This window comes from Rissa tridactyla, chromosome 2 (assembly GCF_028500815.1).
Source record: "Rissa tridactyla isolate bRisTri1 chromosome 2, bRisTri1.patW.cur.20221130, whole genome shotgun sequence".
Taxonomy (NCBI): Eukaryota; Metazoa; Chordata; class Aves; order Charadriiformes; family Laridae; genus Rissa; species Rissa tridactyla.
This window is the reverse complement of record NC_071467.1, coordinates 142342781-142361380: the sequence shown is the minus strand read 5'-3', so window position 1 is coordinate 142361380 and position 18600 is coordinate 142342781. Positions and strand designations below refer to the sequence as shown.

The 18600-nt window shown below is 35.8% G+C and overlaps 1 protein-coding gene across 8 annotated transcripts in view; it reads left to right on the top strand.

The window, feature by feature from the left end:
* AKAP9 (A-kinase anchoring protein 9) overlaps positions 1–18600 on the top strand; it is a 121232-nt gene that overhangs the window by 85360 nt on the left and 17272 nt on the right. For 6 of the 8 annotated variants that reach the window (XM_054189344.1, XM_054189347.1, XM_054189350.1 and 3 more), the window contains 11 exons: positions 2615–2827; positions 4042–4080; positions 5295–5527; positions 7308–7427; positions 10370–10546; positions 10688–10792; positions 11228–11380; positions 11641–11820; positions 15179–16267; positions 17326–17472; positions 17856–18359. In XM_054189344.1, the coding sequence (XP_054045319.1) occupies positions 2615–2827; positions 4042–4080; positions 5295–5527; positions 7308–7427; positions 10370–10546; positions 10688–10792; positions 11228–11380; positions 11641–11820; positions 15179–16267; positions 17326–17472; positions 17856–18359 (2960 nt within the window). The remainder of the gene's footprint in view (positions 1–2614; positions 2828–4041; positions 4081–5294; positions 5528–7307; positions 7428–10369; positions 10547–10687; positions 10793–11227; positions 11381–11640; positions 11821–15178; positions 16268–17325; positions 17473–17855; positions 18360–18600) is intronic. The other 2 variants (XM_054189348.1, XM_054189345.1) reach the window with 2 other exon arrangements.

The following is an 18600-nucleotide window of genomic DNA, read 5'->3' as shown; positions in this document are numbered from 1 at the left end:
GTAAATTAAGGCAAAATTTACCTGTAAAATTCTATTAAATGCTTGAAATATTCAGTCAGAGCCTAGTTTGGAGATACAACAGATGGGTTGAGTATGTATTTTTTGCTAGCAAAGAAAGAACAGTAAACACAAAAAATCTAGTGGGAGCTATGAAGCTATGTTTTCTCCTCTCTGGATTTTATCTGATAATGTTTTATTTGGGGAAAAAAACCTTGGAAGCATATAAAGTGGAAAAAATCTTCAAAAAATTTTAACTGGAATTTTATTTTAATTAGAGCAATAGCAATGTCAGTTTATAAGACCTGACAGACTGGCCGCGTTGATTTGGTTCATGTACAGTTCTGGAATACGAGAGGCAGAATTTGATGTTAGTTTTAGCCCTTGACAGATATATTGTACAGTTGAGCTTTTAAGTTAGGTGCAGATCTGTGTCACATGTAGAGATTTAAATCTTCAGTCTTTTGCAGGAGTTGAGTTATTGCTTTAATGCTTTCTAGCTCCTGAATTGATTAAAGCTTTTTTCATCCTTTTTTTTCTATGAACTCCTCAAATTAATGCACTTATAAATGACAGGCACCTCTTTTTTTGGTGTTGATATAACAGAACAAAAATGCTGTAGAACTCTTTTTACTTCATTTCTTCTGCTCATTGAACTGAGTTGTGAGCATACTCTGACAAAGCCAAACTACATTCTCTTATCAAATTCCTTAGATAGGTACGCAGAACAATGTCTTAGTTCATTATACATCTGATGGTACTCTGTCTTTTCTTGAAATAAAACGTGTCATTTTTGATCATTTCTTTCTTATCACAAAAACTGCTGCAGCTGAGGCATTTTCAAACCTCTAGTGTTTCAGTGGTGTCAGGTATGACTTATCTAATGTGATGGAAAAGCTGATGCCAATTTGTTCACTGAACTCTGACAACTTTCATTACATCTCTTAAAAAAAAAAAAAAGAAATAAAAAAGGCAGTGGTAAATACCGCAACATGTGATCTTAGCAGACTTCATTGTTCATATCTTTTTGGAGGGGCTGTGCACTCCATTTAATCTGGGAACGCCCTCTCACTTCCAGTCTGTTAAATACTCGTCGTGAACAGCATCTGCTACAGTGGGAATAACTACTAGAATTTGTATTGTCTCAAATTTTTGAAATGCTGTTAATGAAGTTCCTAGTTCAGCATTTTTTTTGCTTCAACAGCCAGTCCTTTTATGTGTCTGTGTTCTCTGTGGAAAGTCTGGAACAAAAGATTGGTCAGCAGTGCATGATTGATACGTGTGAGGACCAGACTCATGCTTCTCAGACTGCATATGCAAAGACCGCAGTTACTTAATTTCCTTCTTGATAGCTTTCCTCTGATACGAAAGCGAGTGCTCACAGAGGTTTTACTTCTACATTGATAACAAATGGAAATATCTTTAGTTTTCCTATATTCTCAAGCCAGAGTAAAATCCATATTAATACTGCCTCAAGACTGTAGAGTTATACCGATAAAGTATTTTCATAAAGCAAATAGTTTGGTATTGAAAAAGTACTACTTAGTACTTTGGCATTAGTAAGAAGAAACGTGTGAGATAGGTGTGTGTCCAACAGAAAGTTTAGACATCATATGACTGATGTCCTACCTGTCTTTTGGAACCGTCAGTGTCAGACGTGACAGAACACACCTTACCACGGAAATCTGGGGTACCTGTTTAGCACCTTCTGTCACTCAGTAAAAATGTCTTTTGTGTTCTGTGGTCAGGTGTTTCTGAAAGGACTGATGTGTGTCTTCTGAAGTCGATGCTATTACAGAATCTCGGTTTAGTTTCTGCATCCCACAAGGTTTTTTCTTAAGTCTTTAGCTTTGTGCTCACTCTGCATTGTTCCAAGATGGTGCCATTTCTTACAGCCGTAATATCATTGATAAAGCTAAAATAGAGTTCCCCCTCTAATTCTTAAATAAACTACTTCACTGTGAAGCAGTTTTTAAAAGCATACGAGACATATTCTCAAGGTAGTATCTGAAATTCTCCATTAAAAAGATCATTAATTGTTCTGTGCTACTTTAAAAATTGCACATCAATAGTAAAGAAATTAAATTGTTTCTTATATGTCAACTGTTACAGGGCTTTTGGGAGTGATTCAGGTGCTAAACATGGACACCTATGGCCAGTTTTGGTGTCTTCTGATGTTGGAGGGGTCTATATGATACCTGACCTACAGGAGGCCCATGATCTTACAGAAACTGTGGTTTGAGGGCAGACAAATGTCTTGAGGCACCTAAAACGGCACCCGGCACCTGAACTGTTTTGAAATTTGTGATTTCTTTGAAATTTCTTATTATATATTAAGTGTGTTTATTACACACTTATTTTTCCTTGGTTTTGGAGTTCCTGTTTGCTCCAGAGGTCTTGAAATGAGGAAAAATTAAGAGCTATGTTTGGTCTTGTGCTGTCCTTCCTAGAATTCCTTCATCGTGGAAGAATAGCAAGGACAGGAGTAGAAGTTGTCAGGTGCCAACTGAACATGCACATGCATTCATGTGAGAGTACTATGGGTACTTCACCATGCTAAAAATTCAAATTCTTCTTTATTGTCTATTAAACCTGACGTAAAATCGATGTTTTACAGGCCTCATTGATGGTTATGCAGATGAAAAAGCGTTTCTGGAAAAACAACTCCAGGAAAAAATAGATGTAATAGACCATCTTGAGCAAGAACTACTGTGTACAGGTAACAAATTGCAGGAGTTAGAGGCTGAACAGCAGCAGATCCAGGAAGAAAAGGAATTACTCTCCAGACAGAAGGATGCCATGAGAGCAGATGCGGGGCCAGTAGAGCAGCGTATGTATTCCTCACAATCTTTCTATGAGATTTTCTTATACTTTCAAATAAAATAATAAGTAATCTTGATGAAGGTTCCCCCCCCCTTTGTAATCACTAATAAAAATGTGATAATCATTAATAAAAAATGTGATACTTCAATACCTGATACCTAATGTTAGCCTGATAACTTTTCTTGATATTTAAGCAAAAAATGACTGAATTTTCAGAAGTGCTGAGCAATCGCTATTGTTCTTTAAGGCAGCAAAAGCTTGATACCTCTGAACATCTGCTTTTATTTTTATTATCGCTGGAGATGGAATAGCTTGAAATTAGCACCAAAAATACTGGTCTAAATACTTTTCAGAGTTTTAGAGGGACTAGCAAGCATACCTACCAGAACATGATTGAACTACATGTGATGGCCATGCTCACTTTAGACACAGAAGATACATTTTTCTAACAAATTCCTCTTTTGGGGAAGAATGGCACGAAAGTTGTATAAGGAAAGCCTGTTATCTACCAGTAAGGAAAGCTTTCAGCACTGATGGTGAAAATTCCGGATAAATACCATGTCAATGTAATTTAACATTGCTTACTCAAAAAAAGCATTTACCTTCATAAAATAAATGCATCTATTAATTCTTCCTTAAACTAATAGCTTAAATTAATATTTTATGTTTGAGAGGGGAAGAAAATTAGAGCAGTGGTGTTTAAGAAGTACTGATCTTTCAAGGACAGCAGTGCTTACGTTGTAAATAGCGGGATGAAATTAGCATTTTATTAAATTCCTAAAAGTTTATGGCAATTTATAATGCTGCTGTTATTATAAGTTATACATCTCAGTGTACATTTGCAATTTCCTGCATCCGCTTTGTGTAACAAAGAAATTTTAAGAACAACCTGTTTCTTCCTACTTTATAGTAATGATGATCCTTGTCTATGACTCCAGTTTAGTCATTTGTTATATCTTTCAGGTTTCTAAATATTTTAAAGTTATTTTCATGTATAACAACTGTAAGGATAAACAATTCTATACATATGCGTAGGTACTTATATCATGCATACCAGAATAACTTACCACATTCCTTAAGTTATCTCAACAACTTTGTCATTAAATGCCATATCTATCTTTGGCTTCATTTTCTCTTACATTGTTGCACCACAAGAAAACTATAGCTGGCATGTAAATTACTTTGCTTCTTTTTTTGTTTTCTCTCTCTCTATTCTCCTAGGCCTAGTAGATGCTGCAGTCGATGCAGCTTCCCAAGCAGGTGTGTTTGTATGTTGCATGGCCAATCTGTAATTGGGTGGAAGACTTACACATACTGACGTTGTTAATCAGGATTATTGGGCTTCTGGCTTACTGACATTACTTGTAATTCTTACTGGCCTGCAGCTTTGATGTTGCATTTCATGCTCAGTTTTACATTCCACTAACAACATTTCTTATCATTTCTAAGCATAATAAGCAAATTCATTAATAACCATCATCTTATTCACCTGTGAATTACAGATACTTAGATGGTATTGGAAGGATATTTTTGTAGCCTTTTCTTTTTCTTTTTATTTCCAAATACAGTTGAGTCATTCATTATGATAACTAAACACTGTATTATATGGATATATAATGGTTACCTGGAAATGAGAATTGGTTAAATATGATGTAAGATGATGGTGCCTAAAGGATCTTTCTTCTATAGTGAAAGTAAATTGTATTGTTTCTGTCTATATATCAATCATATTTTAAAGATTCTCCAAATGTAATTGCACTTTACAGTTTGGATTTTACCTCAAGGGATTTGTACGGTTAGGTAATATGTACTTCAATGGGCTGTGGCTTAAGAGTCTTAATAGAGTGGTTTGGGGCTTTACTATATATGCTTGCCAGCCTTTTCATGAGGACTCAAAATTGAGCGTCCACGCAGACACTGACTGACTTTACAAAGCTCCAGTTACAGGTCAGTAATTTCCCTCTCTGTCTGCCCGGCAACCTCGCTGAGTCTTTCAGTATTTCCTTCAAATTATTTATCACACATGATGAAGACTGGGAGTGGATTGATTTTACTGACACTAGGGATGAGAAGAAGGTTGGGTTTTCTGTACTTCATTGTTAACCTCAGGGCTAGGTTAACCTGCTGAGTCTAGCTGTAGTTTGAACTCATGCATTTTCTTTTCTTTTCAATTCTGCAAAGATCTTTTAATTTATATGAAACTCAAACAGGGAGGTGGTCTGATGCATCTTCGCTGTCAGTCCTCTGAAGACTAACTAAAGGATAGTAATTTTAGTATGAATTTGTTTTAGTGGTAATCTTGATTATTTCTCAGAAGAAAATACTTTTTCAAAAAAAGAAAAATAGTAAAAACCCAAACCAGTTCACATCCTTCTGCAGAGTTCAGCATGGATACCTTGGGGAGTGGTTTTGCTTCATAACATTACTAACTATTCATATCTAAAAGTAGTGTGTGATGCTTTTATTAAAACCAGAATTGCTGGAGGAAACAGAAAAGCTAATGAAAGAAAAAATTGAAGTACAGCGTCAAGCTGAAAAAGAGTATGATGACCTTCAGAAGCAAGTGAAAGTCTTGGAAATAGACTTGGAAGAACAGGTCAATCGTTTCATAGAGCTGGAGCAAGAAAAAAATGCAGAACTGATGGACTTACGGCAGCAAAACCAGGCTTTGGAGAAGCAACTCGAAAAAACAAGAAAATTTCTAGATGTAAGTATGGTAAAATGCTGGTTTCATGAAGTTGGGTGGGCACCTGTACTGAGGTTTGGTTCAGCAAGAAATGCTAGGTTTTTTTCAGATTTTGAGCAAACATAAAGCAGCACACAATAGTTACAATGTTACAGGTTCCAGCCCAAGAATTTAGTATTTTTAAAGTTGAAAATTCATTTGAGATGCTTGCTTAGGACTGCCCTGTATTTCTAAGTTTAACTTAGGAGGCTTCTTAAATGTTTAAGATAACGGGGAAATTCTAAAACTAATGAAGAAAAGTAAATTTTTGTGACCTTCGTTTTTAACAGTTTGTGGAATTTCCATGTTTTTCAATAGAATCTGTTAGAATTAAGTCAGCTTTATTTGTACTTGGAAATTGAAAGCATAATTTCTCTAAGTTTCCTCTATAGACTTCCTTTACAGTATCCAAAAATCTACCTCCAGATCCTAAACTACACCTTTCAGCCAGTTAGATTATATGTGTATTTGTACACATTCACAGTGGTAGCTGCCTCTATTGTACTCAAATTCTTCCTGCCCCAGGCTTTCTCTGCAATTTTGTTTTAGACTCTACCCCATTTTCATCAAACACCATCTTCCCCACCTTCTTCTTTTCCCATTTTACTCCTAATAAGTGTCCTGTGCTGCTGTTGGGAGAAAACTATTATTTCTGTGCCTTCTTAATTAATTCTCTGGCTGACAGCAGTAGGGTGGAATGATTTTTTACATAATAAATATAACACCCTGTGGCACCTTCTCCGCATAATCTGTTACTTCGCATTATTGAAGGAGAGATCTTTCCAGATCCTTCTTGGCACAAATAGGTTTGCTTTATTTCATTTTCCACAGTTACAAGATTATTTTTCTCCCTGAAACTAGCGTGTCATAATAGGACAAGGTTCAGAAGTAAAAATTCCTATTACAAGTCATAAATGCATTATGGTTTGGGATTATCAATAGCATGACCCGGAGAGTTACAGACTACTGACATGAGTAGCTGTTTGTCATAGCAGCGTTAGATTCTGCCGTTCCCTTGAAACAGCAGGTGAAGTTTTAAAATCTGCAACTTGCAAATGTTGAAGTTTTATTCTGGTTTGTTGAATTTTTGCGAAATATTTTGTTGCTAGACAGAAGCATTCCTCTTTGTATCAGGTACTTCAGCTAGTTTATTTTAATGCATCTGATAAGGTTTTTCTGTTTAACAAAGTGGCATTTAAAGGTGATGCTTCACTGGATGCTACCAGTGTGCATTATTTCCTATATAAAGATGAGTTTCCCAAATGTCAGACTGGGGTAAAACAACTGAAACTGGTCAAAAGCAAAACTGAAATGCAGAATTTATAATTTATTATTTTAGTGTTGGCTCCTCATCAGTATTAACACAAAGTTAATTTCTATTCTTAATTTCTGTTTATGCTACATATATCAAAGACGAACATTAGGAAAGAAAATCATAACATATTGCCTTAATATAACTTGTGTGGTGTACCTGGAATAGAAGAAACAACAGTCATTTTTGTGAAATAATTGGATGTATCTATGCTGTCCTAATTTTTTAACAAAAAAATGTTAAATTTGTTGCCCCAAATGATGAAAGAAGTTTTTGTTAATGGAAGTAGCTAGAGATTTTGCTACCTTAAAAATACTGACGTACTGTTACCAGCCTCACATAAGAAGAAGTAAGAAATAGTAATATTTAATTAAAAATTAGTAAAGTAAAAGTAAAATTTAAATAGTTTTTACATTAAATAGTACATCCACATAATTTCTTAACTTTCAGGAGCAAGCAATTGACCGAGAGCACGAGAGAGACGTTTTCCAGCAAGAGATACAGAAGCTGGAACAACAGCTTAAGATTCCACAAAGGATTCAACCTGTCAACGAACATCAAACCAGAGAGGTAACACATTTTATTACTTCTACTCAATGAATATAAATGACACGTTGACAGCTGTTAAGATATTGTAATGAAGGTATTTTATGGTGTACCTAACCTGCATCCGTTTACAAGCAGGCAGGTAAATGCCTTTAGACGAAGGGTAAGGTGTTGGGGGAAAGTGGTGAAACTGTGTTTTGGGGTTATTTTAGGCTGGTTGGTTGGTTGTTTTTAGTAGTAGACATACAGACACTTCATGACTTTCAAAAAGGCTCATTAATATAACTTAATTTAGAAAATCCACTGTTTTCAAAAGCCTGTGGAAACATTCAGGAGTACGTTAGCATTTTCACATGTTCTTAGGTTGTTTGGTGACATCCTGTTTATAGCACAGGTACAGAAAACCGCAGGAATTGCGTTACCAAAGTTTCTCGTCTGAGATGTAGCAGCGCTCTCTGTGTACACCTTTGCTTCCCCAGGGAAAGTCTGTCTCCACTGAAACAAATGTAGTGGCTGTAGAGCAGCAGCTCAAGGAAGTCACAGAAAAACTCTGAGGCCCAGCAAAATCAAGAAAAGTGGCAGCGGTGCGAATGCTGAAGCTTTTGTTAGTCAATTAAATTGCATATTTTTTTTTTTGTGGGTTTTCTTGTGTCTTGCTTTTTGAGCAAGGCTGACATTTTTGCGTGATCGTCTTGCCTGATTTTCAGTCTTCAGCTTCTTATTAGGTTGCACTGCGATTTTCAAATGAAACACCTTACTGAGGTAGTTCAGTTGCTGTAATTCAATTCTTAAATATTAGCAATCTATATTATATAGTTTAGGACCATAGACAGTAATAGAACGTAAATTGATATATGTGAAATGTAAGCTGTCAAAATATTTATTTATAATTCTCAGATTGAGAGGTGTATTTCTTAATAAAAATATATTTTAATAAAAAGGTTTGTAGGGAATCTCACAGTCAAAGTATTCAGTCAGTACTATGTGCTATGGCTGTCATCAGCTGCTGTGAACAATTAATCTTCTGCAATTAGCCGGGTGTGCGTTAACCAACGTATACGGAGCAATTCTGCATCTGTCTCCTTCTGTTGCAAAGTGTGTGCACACTCCTGTCCTCTTGACACATTCCACAGATGGAGGAGACTTTTTAGCATAATTAGTTTTCCTGAATCCACGATGTTCATTTTGAGTTCATTTCGTTACGTGTCTGTTCATAATTTGGGGCATGGGTAGCATGTGAATTCCTAGTTAAAATTCTCACAGTAAAAAAAAAAAAAAAAAATCTCCCAAGAAAAAAAATTCAAATTTGATAGCAGAATAAAAATTGCCCTGTTTTTCAGTACAGAAACTATATGTAAAATATATAGAAATACATATAGAGACTACATGTAAAAATCGTCCTGATTCATATGCACATATACACATATGTGTATACTCCAAGGTGGCAGATATGTTACAACAGAAATTTAAAACATGCTTTAAGATCAAAGACAGCTGTAACTGTGATTAAAATTCTGGGATTTGTGTTAGATGCTTTTAAATTAGAATTTTTTAGTAGGCAGAAAGATAGTGTCTACAAGCACCACAGGTGTAGCAGCTATTTTAGAGCTGAGTGGCATTGAATGCTATACGTTTATAGACAGAATTTCCAGTATTGTATTAGATTTAAATTTAATTTTTAGCAAATGAGGCACATAGTCTTACTATCTAGTATATTTTGATGTCACAGTGTTCGTTTGAATATTTCATAAATATACATTTTTTTTATTATTTCTCATGATTTTCTGAGATAGGTGCTTTACTTTTTCATAGTTGCACGGTTTTTGAAACGCTCTTCTGCTTTGCCTGAATGCCATGAGCACTTTCTGTTGATAACTTCATTTCTTTTTTTACTGTTGTTTCAAATTACTCTGTCAACTTATTCCAGGGAGGGTTGTCGTAAAGAGTCTGCTCTAGACTTGATTTTTCTTTTTCCATTTCTCTCTCAGGACTTTTCTGTGGTCACTTCAGACTTTGATGTTACTCATGGATGGATAACGTCAATAATACCATCCTGTCAGCTTTATGTTCTGGTCCTCTTCTCTCCTATCTATTGAAATGCTTTGAGTCTTCTACCTTTTGGCTACATCGTAACTTCCTAATTGTAAATACTGAAATCAGTTTCTTGAGTGGGACAAACGTTACTTTCCATGTCTCTTAGTATAACTAAGGTCTTATCTGTGCATCAGGCCTAATACCGTGGATTTGTTACACATTTTCTTATCTGTAATTTTGATTAATCGTTTCTGAAATACTGCTAAAACTGGGATCATGCCTGTCTCACTACTTCAGTTACTCTTTCAATATGTTGTTTCTGAGCCACAAATGTCTGAACTACGTGATTTGGAAGGCTTTATTTGGATGCTTTATCTCCTACAGAAAGTGAAATTGTATCATCCATCACATCTATTTGGTCCCATTTAACAAACACAGCAAGAAAACAAAGCTTCCTGTTTCTCAAGATTGATGTGTAGCAATTCTCTTCAATGTTGAAGACCCAGTGAGTTTTAGGATATGTCTGTATGTCAGATTTTTAGAACCTCAAAGGTGCAAATAGGGTCTTGACCTTAGGGTCAAGACATTCCATCCATAGATGTTAAAGGTATCTTTTTAGTGGGCTGCATAGGGATGCCGTGCTGCTTACTTTTAACTGACTAGAAAGCCTGAAGGCTTCAGAAGGACGAGGTTAGTTCTATAAAGTAGATGATATAGCACAGAACATATCACTTCTTAAAAAATGCTGTTTGTATTTGTTGGATGTAGCACTGCAGTATTCTAACATTCTGTTTCACCTAAAGAGTAGGAGTTTCGTTACGAGAAAAAAGAAGGATATTTTTTATCTGTCAAAAATGAGTGCTGTTGCTATTGCTAGCAAACCCTTCCAATCTCAGAACAATATATTCATCTTCCTGCCGTATTGTCACCAGGTTGAACAGTTAACAAATCATCTGAAAGAAAAAACAGACAAATGCAGTGAGCTTTTGCTCGCGAAGGAGCAACTTCAGAGAGATATACAAGAACGAAATGAAGAAATTGAGAAACTAGAGTGCAGGATAAGAGAACTGGAACAAGCCTTAATCATCAGTGCAGACAACTTGCAAAAGGTATTGCCTGGTCTAAAATCATAGTGTTTTTACTATATTTTTATTTTTATTATTTTCTTGAGAATAAAACAGTATCTCTTTTTAAATTTCTTTATTATTATTATGTACATAAAGTAACTAATTTATAATGTATATTTAAAGGTGGAGGAAAGGAAACAGTTTGGCACCATCATAGTAAAGGGAGAATTACCTCTTGAAATACAACTGCAAGCTGAACGAGAAGCTGTGGACAGAAAGGAAAAGGAGGTAAAATACCTGTGAGATTGTCCATGTTTCCACTTATATTTTGGTTTGTCAGTTTTTCCTTTCTGTTGAGTTTCATGAACTATACAGGTGAAATTTTTTTAGCAGGTCAGAGAGACAGCAGTCCAAATTCCTTTAAAATTCTCTTGTGAGCCATGATAATTGCTATTATTGTCTGTGTTAATGCTTATGACTTACAACAGTGTTCCTGGAATCAAAATTCAGCCTAATTAAGAAAAACTTCATAGTGATTTCGGCTGATTTTTAGTGGGTTTGAAAATTTCATTTAATTTTAGGACTCAGAATGTCACCGAGTACCCGTTCTTTTGTTTGTGCTTACCAAACCAGTTTACTGTAGACATTGCAGTTGAAAATTATGACATTTAATTTTTGGTATGGCTATCTACTCCTTTTCTACCATTTGTTTTGGAAATATAGGTCACGAACCTTGAGGAACAACTGGAGCAGTTTCGAGAGGAGCTAGAAAATAAAAATGAAGAAGTTCAGCAATTGCACATGCAACTGGAAATTCAACGAAAGGAGTCCACTACACACTTGCAAGAACTTGAGCAAGAGAACAAATTATTTAAGGTAATTGTGTAACAAAGAAGCCTAGAGCTTTATTCTCCCTCCTCCCCAGAAATAAATTCTTGGAAAAAGCGAAGAAGCCAAATTCTTTCTCTTTTTCAAGCATTCCACCATTCAATTTGCAAAATACAAAAAAGTTCATGTAATTATTTCTCATTCCATGCAATTTGTTTATTTTAATTCCTATGTCTTAAATACTCAGACAAGAATATGCAGAAAATGTTATGTACAACTGTAACATGGTTTGGGGGTTTTTTTGCTAGGATGAAATGGAAATACTGGGACTAGCTATCCAGAAGTCTGAAGATGCCACCATAAAGGACCATCATTTAGTGGCTGGGAGGCTCGCTCACATCATGCAAGAAAAGGAGCAGGAGATAGATCATCTTCATGAACAAATTGCAAAACTGCAGCAGCAACTTGAAGTCACAACTGACAACAAAGTACGTACTTTCAAAATCTTTTTCAGAGTCCTACTTTGTGTTGCAAGCTGTTTAGAGGAAAAAAAAAAAAAAACCCCTCCATCCCTCCACCAATTACATTATCTTCTATTGCTGCCTTAATTTAAAAATGCAAATACTTCAGTTTGATGCAACGCTTTAACCCTAACCTGTTTTTCCTTTTTTGTGTCTTTTTTTTTATGAAGCATACTTTTTGCTTGCTTTCTTTTTATTATTCTGCCTTATTTCTCCTTGGGTTTTTGTCTTAAAGTCTTCTTCATTCCTTTTTCTTCTAATACTTCATAAGATTTAATAGTATGTAAGTACCCGAATTCAGTCTCAACGTTCGTTCCACCATCTTCCCTACAATGACTTATTTTCAGCGTTATGTTTCAGTGACACCTGCTGGATCGTCTTGGATTTTATAGGGTTTTTTAGCAGTTGAACTTTTGTGCTCCATGAGCTTGTGCAAATACTGTCTTATCATACCAATATTGGCAACATCTTTAATCCAGTTTGAAGCATGGTGGACATGCAAACAAAATGCTGTGTTTTATTAGAAACGTAAAGCAAGCAAGAAAGAAGCAGATTCATCTTTCTCTTATTCGCTGAGATTTGACACCTGTAGCTTTCTGTTATTTTTCAATTATGTGCATTTATGATAATGAGCTTCATCTTCTTCTGGCTCACTTCCATTTTATACAGATGCATTTGATTTCAACAGAAATACTACTTATTTTGCATTGATACGAGTGCCAGAAGAAACAGGCTGCAGGTCTCTCCTTTTCTCTAGGAAGAAAATTGGATCTTTTCAGTTTTCAGAAAATTGTATCTTTTCAGCAACAATTCTGCATTCTGAACATTTTAAACATGAAAATTCATTAGTCATAAGCTTTGTCCTCAAACCAAATATTATTCATTAAGATAAGACTAGAAGTTCTCTTTATCCGTCAGTAGCTGATAGAACATTTAAGGTAACATTCTACTAGGACATATTGAATCCACTGAAATAGAGCTCTGACCGAGCTGGGTAATTTCACTGAGTTTTTATGTGTGACGTTTAGTTATAATGAACCTCAGTGAATAATGACAAAACTTTGAATTGGATTTGGGAAAGATCATACTTCAAGAATCCAGAACAGTTCTGCTCTATACGATGACCACAGCAATAGGGTTACATTACTTACCTTGAGAAAAATACACAGTATTCAGGTATAATTCATTTTAATGATTGGTTCTTCTCCTGTTATATGAAGTTTAATTTCCTTAATTTCATCCTCTTACTCAATTATGTTTTCCAGGACATTAAATGTTTACACTGCTTGGTTGTGAGATCAGTATTAAATATGAATAGATTGTTCTTAGGTTAATCGCTTTCCTAATCCCATCGACATCTTCATCCCACTAAGTGCTTTTCTTTTAATTGCTGTATTTGCCTTTTATGGTCCTGTACTCCATTATGTTATGAAGAACAGAAGCTGTTATGCTGACTTGATAGCAGTCACCAGGATCACTGTTCTTTTCTTCTGAAAGTCAATAACTTGTTCACATTTTCATTAGTGTTTTTCAGCTTCCTCTAGTCTCTGTGGATTTTAAAAAATCAGCTCTTGGTTGGCAAATCAGCCCTTCTCATTTATATGGTCACATGTTTCATTTATTCTTGTCTATATTATAATTATTAAAAAGCCATCTTAATATTCTATTTAACTAAACCTAACAAAGTCTTGAGAGGTAAAGGGAGAAAAGCACAGCTATTTTAGTAATAAATTTGGTCATCTTCCTTCTCTTTGTCTTTTTTTTTCCCTTCGTATTTCTAAAAGGCTCTTCTAGAGTTCTTACCTATTTTAGGTACCATAACTGTTTTTTTTTTTATAATATCCCTTTCTGAATATTCTTGATGGATTTCCTCCTGCCTTTTTTCATTTGCAGTGTAGAAGCACCGTTCATTTTGGATCTCCAGACTTTCCTTTAAGAAAATATAGCCAGTTTTTGTTTCTTACACCTACTACTTATAGTCTGGTCTATCTTTATTTTGACTTTGTAAAGGACTTTTTGTCGCTCTTCTACATTCAAATGAGAATTTGCTCCCAATTTGCTTGCAATTTAGCAAGCAGGGGTTTTTTTAATGAATTTTCAACAACTTACTCTATTGAAACCTGATAACTTGTCTTATTCCTTTAGATAAGCCTTTTTATATATTTAATTTAGTGTTTGTTAACACTAGTCGTTCCAGATCTTGTGTTTAACTCATTCATTTCTTGTTAGAAGCTGATATAAGATGCCTTTTCTTTTTTCTGCATCATAGTCATCACCCTCATATTTGCTCAGTTACATCCTTTTATGAATTTCTCGCAATTTTGAGCCCCTTATACAGCCTGTAGTTTTAAGTGTCTTTAGCACTAATCTAGGAAGGTATGACTCTCACTGTCTTGATGTCTTCATCAATCTCTCTTCGAACTGTGTTTGGATAATCATATACATTTTTAAATAAATACTGCTACAATTTTATCTCTCTTTACTTTCATTTAAACTACAGCACAAATTAATAACTGTGCTATGGGTAGTGTTTGCCCTGTGTGGTTTTGTGCACATCTGCCGATGCATATGCACATGCACATACACAGCCAAACACATATTTAGGTTTGTGCTAGGAAATGTCAGAGTCAACTGATAGGTGTTTCCTGTGGTCTCAGACTAAAAAGCATGTTATAATGGTGTTTTTCAACACGTTTAATTAAAGGCCTGTTTGCATTTAAAGCGCATATCCATCTTCATTGGCTGTGTCATATATAAATCTATTTGACCATCTGAATGAACGGTGCTTTTGCATGATGAGCACAGTATGTGTCTCACCTAACTGAACATATCTGGCATGTATATGGTAAGCTTGAGGATCCAGTGCCTTTTCTTAAAAAGGAAATTCTGCATGTAATGTGATGCAGGATAATTTATCTGCAAGTTTAAAGTTTCATAAGTCCTTGGAATTCTATTTTAATTTTTAATAAGAAGGGCAAGACAGATCTTTAGACCAAACTGTTGGGGAAAAAGTATTGTGAAAACTTAAACTTCAGTGTTTCATATATCTGTGAATATTATGAATGCTTTTACTTCATTTAATACTTTCACGCCTATTTTGCAGTTCATTAAGTTCACAGGTTACTTTGTCAGTCCTGTGTGAAGATATCCTGATTCTCCTAAAACTTTACAAGAGACCTTCCATTAAGAAGTTCACCGAGGACATACTTTCTTTTACAAGATGTTTCAGTGTGTGATTAAACTGTTGATGTGACGTCCAGGAGAAAAAATATCTGAGGGTTTAATAGTTACCCATCGTGAAGTTATTTTGTTCTATTGTTTTCAGGTTATTGAAGAGCAAAATGAGCATATACAGGAGCTTGAAGCCCAGATAGAATGTCTGAAAAGTGATCAAGAACGTGTGAAGAAAAAAAATTACGAGGAAGTAGAGCAGTTGAATGATGTAATTGATAAGCTTCAGCAGGAACTGGCAAATATTGAACAAAAAGTACCTGCAGACATTGCTGCTTTTCAAGAAGATGCTGACAGTCTGAAACACACACTTGAGACCGTTCTGGCAGAAAAAGAAGCTTTGGAGAAGCAAGTAGAAAACATGAATGTAGAGTCATCTCGCACAAAGAGTGAGCTTGAGGAAACAACCTTAAAAATGAACCAGCTAAAGCAAGAAATAAGTATGTTAAAAAAAGAGCATGAAAGAATAACAGAGAAGTATAAGCGTGCACTGATGAAAGGTGATAGGGAAAAAACAGAAGACAGGAGCAATGGGAAAGCCGAAAAAGTGGAAGAAGGCTCATGTGAGAAGATAGAGCTGCTAGATCAAACCCAGTGTAGGTCTTCAGATGAAAATACAAGAGTCACCATTAGCATGATGGAGGAGCAGCTGCAGCAACTCCACACATGCATTAAGGAAAAGGATTCAGAACTGTGCCAGTCCTACAATGAAATAAAAGACCTGAAAGAGCAAGGCAAAGCTGAAAGAGAAATGCTTAAGAAGAGGATATTAGAACTAGAAAAGGCACTAGTGGAAAAAGTTGCTGCTGCTCTTGTGAGTCAGGTTCAGCTGAATGCAGTTCAAGAGCAAAGTAAACTGATGCAGGAAATTCAGGAACCTTCAAAATGTGCGGAGGAAGCAAGCAAGGGTGCCCAAACAGAGGGTTTGAGTAACAGAACTGAAAATGAGATGGAATCAAAAATATCACTCTTAACACAGAGGCTTAGTGACATGGAGGACCAACTGGCAACAGTAAATCATAACTTGGAGCTAGAAAAAGAAAATGTAAAAATTGCACAAAAGGAAGCTAAAGTGAAAGAAGAGAGACTCTTAGAACTTCAGCAATTACTAGAAGAGGTTAAAGAAAAACACAAAGGAGAGATTGAGAAATACATTAAGCAAAAAGAAATGCAGACATATCAGGTAATTAGATGCCATTTACTTTTGGCTTGTTTTCACTAAAATCAATTGTTCTATGTAAACTATAATAAATGAAACACTTCTTAATGAGACTAGTGATAGGAATACTGTGCTGTGTGGGGTAGATCTTCATTTCTCTGTTATTTCTAGAGTTACAAAGAGAAGGATATTATCTTAGGTGAACTCCGCTATCAATTTCTGTTTTGCATTAAAAGCACCTTGCCTTTTCGTGAATGTAGGGTGATTTTGAATTTTGAAGATGTACTTTCTTATTCTTACTTTGGAGTGACATAGAATGGAGTGAATTACACTTTTACATGGCATGGTGGTAGAAAGATAAAAATTAAGATGATAAAAACAATCTGAGAGAGGGCTCAGAACGATAAGGGCGCGATAGCAATTTGTGTGTACAGTTGGGGGGAGGTGTTGATGTTTGTTCACATATGCTTTCACTTTAGTTTACTTGTGCTTGCTTTCCTGCCTCGATTCCAAAGGTATTTCCCATCAGTAGTTTTTACCATTATACTTTTGTCCTATTTTCCGTACACCACTGGTTATGTTGAATCTGAATTTAAAGCCTTCGAAGTGCTTCATAGCCCAAACATGGGCTTGACTGCTGAAACTCTTAAGTTCAGAGACATCATGGAACCCAGTGACGGACAAGAAAAGGTTCTAAGACCTTTAACCAGATGCAGATTGAATTAATGTCGTAAATATCTTGTCAATTCAGTAATATTATCAGACTTCGTTTCCTACTCTCTGTTGACCTTCCTCCCTGTGCTTTCTGCATGGCGTAGCCAAGTTCTGCTTGCAGTTCAGTAAACTGTAAGAAGCCAGTCTTTCCTCCCACACTGAGCCAACTTGTGGGAGTTAATCTAGGAAAACGATCTTTCCATCTTAATTTTTGCAGGCTATGTTAATCCAAATAACATGCGTTTGTTGTCCCCTATAGTCTTTACTTTTGTGACTTTAGTAAATTGGTGTGGAAGTGATCAGTGCTGTTAATACCTGATTCTTAGTAAGATTCTTCACCATTCTCTGTATCTTGTATTGCCACGTAGGTAGCAGCACAACCCATGGAAATTCAAAAAGAAAACGTGCTTATTAATGAACTTGAACTAGAGAAAGTTAAAGAAGAGGCAGCTGCTGCTAAGGAAGAACTGAACAGTTACAGAGAAAAGGCAGAAAAACTTCAGCAAGAACTAGCAGTAAGAACATGATTGTTCCATAATGTATTTAAAGCAAATGATTATACAGGACCTAATGTACAAATATGCGTGCTGTAGTTGTTTGGGTATTTTTTAATCTTGTACTGAGAATGCCATTAAGAAAAACAGTCACACAGATTGTCACTGGAGCAGAGCTGATGCTGTAGACCACGTCTTCATTTGTTGCCATAGTTTTACAGTCCACTCTAGTGGAACAGTGGATCTAGAGCTGTATTTCTTAGGAGGTAATATTTGTTGCCATGTGTCTTACCTGCTTTAAAAGAGGACTAACTGACCTCTAATGGTATAGAGTGTTGTTTGGGGGTTAGACGTCTTTCTTAAGTATTTGGAAGGACTGCAATTCAGATTCTCCATATTTGCAGGTAAAAGAAGCAAGTCTGATGCATCTTCAGGAGGAACTGTGCAAAGTCAAAGAGAACCTAGTTCAAGCAGAAGAGAGGTTTGCAAGCTACGTGAGAAAGGACAAGGAAAAGTCAAAAACTGAAAGGAAAAAGGATGCAGAAATATCGTGTGATTTGTCAACCAGTGAGTCTACTCTAATTAGAAAAAGCTCATCATCGCAAACAGACAGGACTGCGGAAACCAACAGCTGTATCCAAACTTCACCAGTCCTAGTTAAAAATGCAGAAATCCAAATTGATTTGCAAAATGGATGTTCTTCAGAAGAGATTGCAGAGATCGTAAGAGAATTTACTGAAAAAATTGACCAAATGCAAGAACTCCACGCTGCTGAAATCATGGACATGGAGACAAGGCATATCTCTGAATCTGAAGCATTAAAGAGAGAGAAGTTTGTTGCAGTGCAAGTATTGACTGAAGAATGTAATACTTTAAAGGAAGTCATAGAAACTCTACGAGCTAAAGAGGTATGTATCCTACTTTATATTCATTGAACTACTTCAGTTCGTGGTTTTGCTCCTCCTACAGAAATTCCCATTTAAAGTCTGTTAAAGTGTGAACCACCATATGTTTAGTATAAAGCTAAGTGTTCTGATGTTTCCACAGCCTAGGGAGAGATTGTCAGCCCCTTCCTCAGCAATTAAACTTTTGGAGTGTGCTCAGCTATGGGATGCTTCCTTGAACCTGTCCTGCTCTGTGAAGTGGGAC